Source organism: Pelobates fuscus, chromosome 13 (assembly GCF_036172605.1).
Source record: "Pelobates fuscus isolate aPelFus1 chromosome 13, aPelFus1.pri, whole genome shotgun sequence".
NCBI lineage: Eukaryota > Metazoa > Chordata > Amphibia > Anura > Pelobatidae > Pelobates > Pelobates fuscus.
This window is the reverse complement of record NC_086329.1, coordinates 41,185,717-41,194,745: the sequence shown is the minus strand read 5'-3', so window position 1 is coordinate 41,194,745 and position 9,029 is coordinate 41,185,717. Positions and strand designations below refer to the sequence as shown.

The window sequence follows — 9,029 nt, the reverse complement described above, 5'->3', positions numbered from 1 at the left end:
TCAGTGAGCAATTCTTGTCCACCGGTGAAATTTCCCGGTGAGCTGCGGTATTTGGAGGCTGCACAACTCTAATTCCCTATAGAGAGGGAGCCCCGCGGCTGTTTTCAATAATATCTCGGACGCATGTAGTCCGGTGGCACACTCTGAGGGGACCGGTCGCGTCCGATAGATAACTTGCAGCCGGCGGCCTCATCTCATGTTGTGTATGGAGGTGCCGGGTGGACGCCTAACTTACTAATGCTGACAGCCGTGCAGCTGTTAGCACAGGAGGACTGAGGGAGGGGGCAGAGCTGACTATCATGCTCCCTCGCGGTTCCCACAATTCCCAGCACAGCCACATCATAGAGTAGTGATTACTCTATGATGTGTCCATGCTGGGAATTGTGGGAACTACAAGGGAGCATGATAGTCAGGTCTGCCCACTCCCTCAGTCCTCCAGTGACAAGGTCAGCATCAGGGGGTGGACATAGACACAGGGGGAGGGGGGACAAAGAAACAGAGGGGTAAGAGAGAGACACAGGGGGAGGGGGAGACAGAGACAGATGGTAAGAGAGAGACACAAGGGGAGGGGGGACACATGGGGAGGGGGGACAAAGAGACAGAGGGGGAAGAGAGAGACACAGGGGAAGGGGGGACAAAGAGACAGAGGGGGAAGGGAGAGACACAGGGGGAGGGGGAAGAGAGAGACACAGGGGGAGAGGGGACAAAGAGACAGAGGGGGAAGAGAGCTACACAGAGGGAGGGGGGACAAAGAGACAGAGGGGGAAGAGAGAGACACAGGGGAGGGGGAAGAGAGAGACACAATGGGAGGGGGAAGAGAGAGACAGGGGGAAGCGGGGAAAAGAGAGAGAGGGGGAAGAGAGAGACACAGAGGGAGGGGGAGAAAGAGACAAGGGGGATATAGAGACACAGAGGGAGGGGGGACAAAGAGACAGAGGGGGGAGAGAGAGACACAGAGGGAGGGGGGACAAAGAGACATAGGGGGGAGAGAGAGACACAGGGGGAAGGGGGAAGAGAGAGTCACAGGGGGAGGGAGGACAAAGAGACAGAGGGGGAGAGAGACACATGGGAAGGGGGAATAGAGAGACACAGGGGAGGAGGGACAAAGAGACAGAGGGGGAAGAGAGAGACACAGGGGGAGGGGGGGAAGAGAGAGACACAGGAGGAGGGGGGACAAAGAGACTGAGGGTTAATAAAGAGACACAGGGGAGGGGGACAATGAGACAGAGGGGGATGAGAGACACACAGAGGGAGGGGGAGTAAGTGACAGAGGGGGAAGAGAGAGAGATGGTGAGGAGGGGGAAGAGACAGGGGGAAGGAGAGAAGGGAGGGGGAAGAAAGAGAGAGGAGAAGAGAGAGACACAGGGGGAGGGGGAGAAAGAGAGAGAGGAGAAGAGAGAGACACAGGGGGAGGGGGAGAAAGAGACAGAGGAGAAGAGAGAGACACAGGGGGAGAGGGGACAAAGAGACAGAGGGATAGAGAGACAAACAGGGGGAGGGGGAGAATGAGGGGGAAAGAGAGACACAGGGAGGGGGAGAAAGAGACAGAGGGGGAGAGAGATAGAAGGGGAGAGAGACAGGGAGGAGAGAAGGGGAGAGAGACAGGGAGGAGAGAAGGGGAGAGAGACAGGGAGGAGAGAAGGGGAGAGAGACAGGGAGGAGAGAGGGGGAGAGAGACAGGGAGGAGAGAAGGGGAGAGAGACAGGGAGGAGAGAGGGGGAGAGAGACAGGGAGGAGAGAGGGGGAGAGAGACAGGGAGGAGAAGGGGAGAGAGACACAGAGGAGCAGTGAGGGGGAGAAAGAGAAACACAAGGTTTGTGGGCTTCTCTCATGTTTTTACTTTGGTATGTTGTTTGTAGGCCCTTTACATAGCTAGGAGATTTTTTTTAAATTATAGTTTTTCTTAAAAATTATTGTGGATTTTTTTGGAAGAATGGTACTTCATAAGGGGCCCTGTAGAAGAAAATGCTTCTCTGTTCTAATCTTTTACGATTTACAAAAAAATTGTCCACCTCTCTTATTGGCTATTCTCTTCTGTAGTGAAAAAGTATTAAACATTTTATCCTCCTTATCTCTTTTATACTTCCAACTATTTGTTTCTGCAATTTTCTCATCCAAAACTTTTATCTTATTATACATTAATTCTTCTTTTTCTTAATAATCCTCTTCCCCTTTGTCAAAGGAATTAGTGGATTCTAATGAATTTAAGCCTTGTTTTATTTTTTCTTTCATTTCCTTAGAATATTTAATTATTAAATTAATTAACTGAATTGAACAATTGAGTAGGATCTCTTCCCATTTTTAAAAACAAATGTCTCGCTTCCCAAACCATATGCTGGCATCTTGTCAACTCATAATCCCCTTGGAATCCAACCTTCCTTTATATAATTTTGGAGGAATTAAATTTCCCACCACTTCGTTGTCTCATTAGATAACTACTAACTACTCCTAACTACTGCAGCACTGTGCCAAAGGCATTCCTCTTAATGTAATCTGCAGAAGTATGGTGTGAGGCTGCAGTTTGTATGCCAGAGACATGGGGTGGGGAGAGGGGGAAATTACAACCCTACCCCTGCTTGTTGCCACATGCAAAAACATTAGGGGTTACCCCAAACACCTGTATCCATGTGTAGCATTAGAGCATAATCAACGTTGGATAGTGGTAAGTAGCTGTGGACTGTAATGCTCATCATTCTCCTATCAATCAAAATCTTGTCGAGGTGAAAGTGATGGTAGTTACAGTTCACAGCATTTTCTGGGTGCATATTGTGTTGGAGGACTAAGTAAAGGTGTAGAGTGTCAATTGCCCACTTTCAGAGCAGTAAATATCCAAACGTGCATAGAAATATGCACAGAATTGACACTACCTACTACCATGCACCAATAATACTAGGATACAGCATACGGTGCACCACTAAACTCCATGCTCTATTAAGTCCCATTATGAGCAGCTCTGGGACAAAACAATCAACAGCTGAACGTTGCACTGTTTTAGCTTCACTGTGGTTCATTATTTTCTTTAGATGAATCGTATTACACTAGTTACAGTTTGGTTGTTACGATAGTAGTGAAAAACCTTTCCATCAGCTTAGTGTAGTACTCTAAATCACCAGCAGGTGGCATGAATGCACCATTTGGATGTTACTATAGTAGTTATAAACCTTTCCATCAGCTTAGTGTAGTACTCTAAATCACCAGCAGGTGGCATGAATGTACTGTTTTTTTTTTTTTTGTAAATCTCTTTATTTTTGAGGCATATGAGTGAACACTGCCACTGAAGTGTTGCTCGGGATAAGTCCTGGAAGAAGGAAAGATGTGAGTTCTCAAATGTGAGGGGTGTTTTGCCGCGGAGTGCTGTCATAATTTGAGTTTTCTCATACGTTGTGGTGCAGCGGAGGATTACGTCTCTGGCATCGTTGGTAGGTGCATTCGGTGGAGTTGGGAGACGGAATATCCCGTCCAGGGTTATTTTACGGGCTGTTGCCGGGGGCACAATGGTGGCTAGGAGTCTCCTTGTGTAGTGTGGCAGTTCGTCTGCAGTTATGTCACCTGGTATGCCGCGAATTTTAATATGGTTGCGTCGTGCGCGGTCTTCCTGGGTGGACATCTGCAGCGTGAGGGTTTGTTGCACTGCGTGCAGGTGTTGCATGTGGTCTCTCATATTGGACATATTGTTGTGAATATTCGTTAGTTGATCCTCAGTCGCCTTGACACGGTCTGTAATCTTTTGCATGTCAGCTTTGAGGGTCCCTATGTCAGCAGAGAGCATTTGCTGTATGTCTAGCACCCAGTTTTGTACGTCCCTTTTTGTGGCTAAGGAGTTATCATCCGGAGTTACCAGTGATGGTGCTTGGACCTGTGCTGGGTCCGGTATAGGCTGAGCCCCCGAGTGGGGTTGTGATGGTATGGCTGGGGCCTCTGCGGCGGCCATCTTGGGTTGTGGCTGCCGTTGTAGCATGGCTCCAATGTCTGGATGCACAGCTGAGGGGCCTGGTTGTGTTTTTTGCGTGCGGCGCCCCATATTTACCGGTGTCTTGTCGCCGAGAGAGGTAGGTGTGTTCTGTATTGCAGGGCAGCTCTGCTCAGGCGTCCCGCCGAGGAGGAAATCCAGGTCGCGGTAAGCCGCTGGAAGGTAGGCCCGAGTCTGCCGTTTCGTTCTCCCGGACTTCGGGCTCTGAAAGAAAGGCATCTAGCGATGTGGGTATGTGTCCCGGTGCCGGTTCCCCCGGTTACAGGGTCGGATGGTGTCGTGGTAAGGGGATATTCGTGGATTGTCAGCAGCAGTCTCAGGAGTGAATGGATATGGTGGCCATTCAGCTCCGGCTCCAGGCTCCACCCCCCTGTTTTGATGTTACGATAGTAGTGATAAACCTTTCCATCAGCTTAGTGTAGTACTCTAAATCACCAGCAGATGGCATGAATGTACCGTTTGGATGTTACTATAGTAGTTATAAACCTTTCCATCAGCTTAGTGCAGTACTCTAAATCACCAGCAGGTGGCATGAATGTACTGTTTGGATGTTACTGTAGTAGTGCTAAACCTTTCCATCAACTTAGTGTAGTACTCTAAATCACCAGCAGGTGGCATGAATGTAGCGTTTGGATGTTACTGTAGTAGTGCTAAACCTTTCCATCAGCTTAGTGTAGTACTCTAAATCACCAGCAGGTGGCATGAATGTACAGTTTGGATGTTACTATAGTAGTGATAAACCTTTCCATCAGCTTAGTGCAGTACTCTAAATCACCAGCAGGTGGCATGAATGTACCGTTTGGATGTTACTGTAGTAGTGCTAAACCTTTCCATCAACTTAGTGTAGTACTCTAAATCACCAGCAGGTGGCATGAATGTACCATTTGAATGTTACTATAGTAGTGCTAAACCTTTCCATCAGCTTAGTGCAATACTCTAAATCCCCAGCAGATGGCATGAATTTACAGTTTGGATGTTACTATAGTAGAGATAAACCTTTCCATCAGCTTAGTGCAGTACTTCTAAATCACCAGCAGGTGGCATAAATGTACCGTTTGGATGTTACTATAGTAGTAATAAACCTTTCCATCAGTTAGTGTATTACTTCTAAATCACCAGCAGGTGGCATAAATGTACGGTTTGGATGTTACTATATTAGTGATAAACCTTTCCATCAGCTTAGTGTAGTACTCTAAATCACCAGCTGATGGCATGAATTTACAGTTTGGATGTTACTATAGTAGAGATAAACCTTTCCATTAGCTTAGTGTAGTACTCTAAATCACCAGCAGATGGCATAAATTTACGGTTTGGATGTTACTATAGAGTAGTGATAAACCTTTCCATCAGCTTAGTGCAGTACTCTAAATCACCAGCAGGTGGCATAAATGTACCGTTTGGATGTTACTATATTAGTAATAAACCTTTCCATCAGTTAGTGTAGTACTTCTAAATTACCAGCAGGTGGCATAAATGTACGGTTTGGATGTTACTATATTAGTGATAAAGCTTTCCATCAGCTTAGTGTAGTACTCTAAATCACCAGCAGATGGCATGAATTTACAGTTTGGATGTTACTATAGTAGAGATAAACCTTTCCATCAGCTTAGTGTAGTACTCTAAATCACCAGCAGATGGCATAAATTTACGGTTTGAATGTTACTATAGAGTAGTGATAAACCTTTCCATCAGCTTAGTGTAGTACTCTAAATCACCAGCAGATGGCATAAATTTACGGTTTGGATGTTACTATAGAGTAGTGATAAACCTTTCCATCAGCTTAGTGCAGTACTCTAAATCACCAGCAGGTGGCATAAATGTACCGTTTGGATGTTACTATATTAGTAATAAACCTTTCCATCAGTTAGTGTAGTACTTCTAAATTACCAGCAGGTGGCATAAATGTACGGTTTGGATGTTACTATATTAGTGATAAACCTTTCCATCAGCTTAGTGTAGTACTCTAAATCACCAGCAGATGGCATGAATTTACAGTTTGGATGTTACTATAGTAGAGATAAACCTTTCCATCAGCTTAGTGTAGTACTCTAAATCACCAGCAGATGGCATAAATTTACGGTTTGAATGTTACTATAGAGTAGTGATAAACCTTTCCATCAGCTTAGTGTAGTACTCTAAATCACCAGCAGATGGCATAAATTTACGGTTTGGATGTTACTATAGAGTAGTGATAAATCTTTCCATCAGCTTAGTGCAATACTCTAAATCCCCAGCAGATGGCATGAATTTACAGTTTGGATGTTACTATATTAGTAATAAACCTTTCCATCAGTTATTGTAGTACTTCTAAATCACCAGCAGGTGGCATAAATGTACCGTTTGGATGTTACTATATTAGTAATAAACCTTTCCATCAGTTAGTGTAGTACTTCTAAATCACCAGCAGGTGGCATAAATGTACCGTTTGGATGTTACTATAGTAGTTATAAACCTTTCCATCAGTTAGTGTAGTACTTCTAAATCACCAGCAGGTGGCATAAATGTACGGTTTGGATGTTACTATATTAGTGATAAACCTTTCCATCAGCTTAGTGTAGTACTCTAAATCACCAGCAGATGGCATGCATTTACAGTTTGGATGTTACTATAGTAGAGATAAACCTTTCCTTTAGCTTAGTGTAGTACTCTAAATCACCAGCAGATGGCATAAATTTACGGTTTGGATGTTACTATAGAGTAGTGATAAATCTTTCCATCAGCTTAGTGCAGTACTCTAAATCACCAGCAGGTGGCATGAATGTACCGTTTGGATGTTACTATATTAGTGATAAACCTTTCCATCAGCTAAGTGTAGTACTCTAAATCACCAGCAGATGGTAGGAACATTCCTCTAAAGCAGTGGTTCCCTATCCAATCCTCAAGTACCCCCTAACAGTCCAGGATTTAGGGATTACCCTGTTCTGTCTAAAGTGTTTTTTTTTCTAAGAACACCTTAGATGCAACAGGGCAATCCCTAAGTTATGGACTGTTAGGGGGTACTTGAGGACTGGGTTGTGAACCTAAAGTAACATCCTTGTGACTTGCACACTCATATTGTGATAGTAAAAACATCTGGTACAGATTTTCTCCAAGGTAATCAGATTTGTCCCGTAATCCAGCATTGTGACGGAGCTCCCTGTACCCCTGGCTGGATACCTCCGTCATGGAGCAGGGGACAAACCGCAGCACTTCTGCCCACAGACGCCGTGTCTTGACCTGGGCCCTGGAACCGCTTCCTCCTGGAGCTGAATGGGGAACTCGCTCTAGACACCCCCAGGCACTGGACGACACTCAGTCCTGGGAGCTCTAGTCCTTACAAGGACTTTCCCCGCTAAATCCTCCACACTGGAACAGAGAATAAAGAATAGCCATTTCCCCTCCCAGTAACCAGACAACACATAGTTCTGGGAGTACAAACTGGAATACCTCTATTGGCAGTCACAACTGGCCTTATATGCAGGTCCCCGTGCAAGGAGCAACCCCCATATCCCCTGATAGCCCCGATCTGGGAGACCAACATATCCAACAATCACCCAGATATGTTCAGGGGTTCAGGAATTTCCTGGAAGTCATAATTTGACCGACCGCACGCATGGTCCCCTAGCCGAAAATAGTTCCATGGAATCCCAGCTAAATGCTGCTGGGGACTGAGAATCTCTACAAAATGGTGGATTAACCGTCATGTAGTCCACAGACTCCCAACACCTAGAACTTTAATCCATTGTAGTGGTTATGGTGCTTACTGTATTCCTTTAATAATGTGTCCTAGCCGACTCTCACAACACTGGGACAGCGATTACGTTTAACCCTTTCAGTGCCAGAATGGGGGAGAACAGTTATCTAAACACAAATAGGAACCCTTCAATTAAAAATAAATAAAATTAAATATATGCACAAATATATATTATAAATACACAGATATATTATTTGTTTTTAAATGATCCTTTTTAAATGACTTATCTCCACAAACCGTTCACTAAAACATTTGTTTTAACATTCACATTATTCCAGAATGACACAAACTATTGTATACAAATACATCTAAATACATATTTAATTGCAAATATTAGTTGGGAAAACAAACAAACAAAAAAACAACAACCCTCAAACAATAATGGGACATATAAATGTCGTTACAGTAAAGTCATACATGATATCCATAGGGGTGGCAACTACAACACCCATGATACTGCCAGGGATCATAGGAATTGTAGTCCTGTCACACCATGGCTTTACATTTTGGCCATCACTGAGTTCCATTATCCCAGCTTTGTGGAAGGCTGAGCCTCCTCTGTTAGAGCAGTGACAGCTAGGTGTGGCTGTGGGCGCGGTTGGATGTATTTTGACCCTGGCGGGCAGCCGTAGTTAGTGAACTGCAGAGCCGACATGGCGGAGAGCATGGGCCAGCTGCGGTGTACCCGGGAGCACCATGGGCAGGAGCTGCTGCAGGATGACTCGGTGCCCACTGAGACCTCCATAGAGCAGGTACAGGGGCTGGGTATCCATCATGGCAGGGTGTGCATGGCTGGGGCTCCAACACTCTCTGTGTCAGTCTGGGCACCTGATTTAACCTGTCAGTGTCAGCTCATTGAGACCCACTCACACTCAGTGCTTTCTGTGCCAGTCTGGGCCCCTGGTTTAACCTGTCAGTGTCAGCTCATTGAGACCCACTCACACTCAGTGCTTTCTGTGCCATTCTGGGCATCTGATTTAACCTGTCAGTGTCAGCTCATTGAGACCCACTCACACTCAGTGCTTTCTGTGCCAGTCTGGGCACCTGATTTAACCTGTCAGTTTCCGCTCACTGAGACCCACTCACACTCAGTGCTTTCTGTGCCAGTCTGGGCACCTGGTTTAACCTGTCAGTGTCAAATCACTGAGACCCACTCACACTCAGTGCTTTCTGTGCCAGTCTGGGCACCTGGTTTAACCTGTCAGTGTCAAATCACTGAGACCCACTCACACTCAGTGCTTTCTGTGCCAGTCTGGGCACCTGGTTTAACCTGTCAGTGTCAAATCACTGAGACCCACTCACACTCAGTGCTTTCTGTGCCAGTCT

The 9,029-nt window shown here is 45.6% G+C and overlaps 1 protein-coding gene across 1 annotated transcript in view; it reads left to right on the top strand.

The window, feature by feature from the left end:
- Window positions 1-8,343: 8,343 nt before the first annotated feature.
- FNTB (farnesyltransferase, CAAX box, beta) overlaps window positions 8,344-9,029 on the top strand; it is a 33,228-nt gene continuing 32,542 nt past the window's right edge. The window contains exon 1 of the mRNA XM_063439795.1: window positions 8,344-8,455. Coding sequence (XP_063295865.1) covers window positions 8,357-8,455 — 99 coding nt within the window. The 5' untranslated portion in view covers window positions 8,344-8,356. The remainder of the gene's footprint in view (window positions 8,456-9,029) is intronic.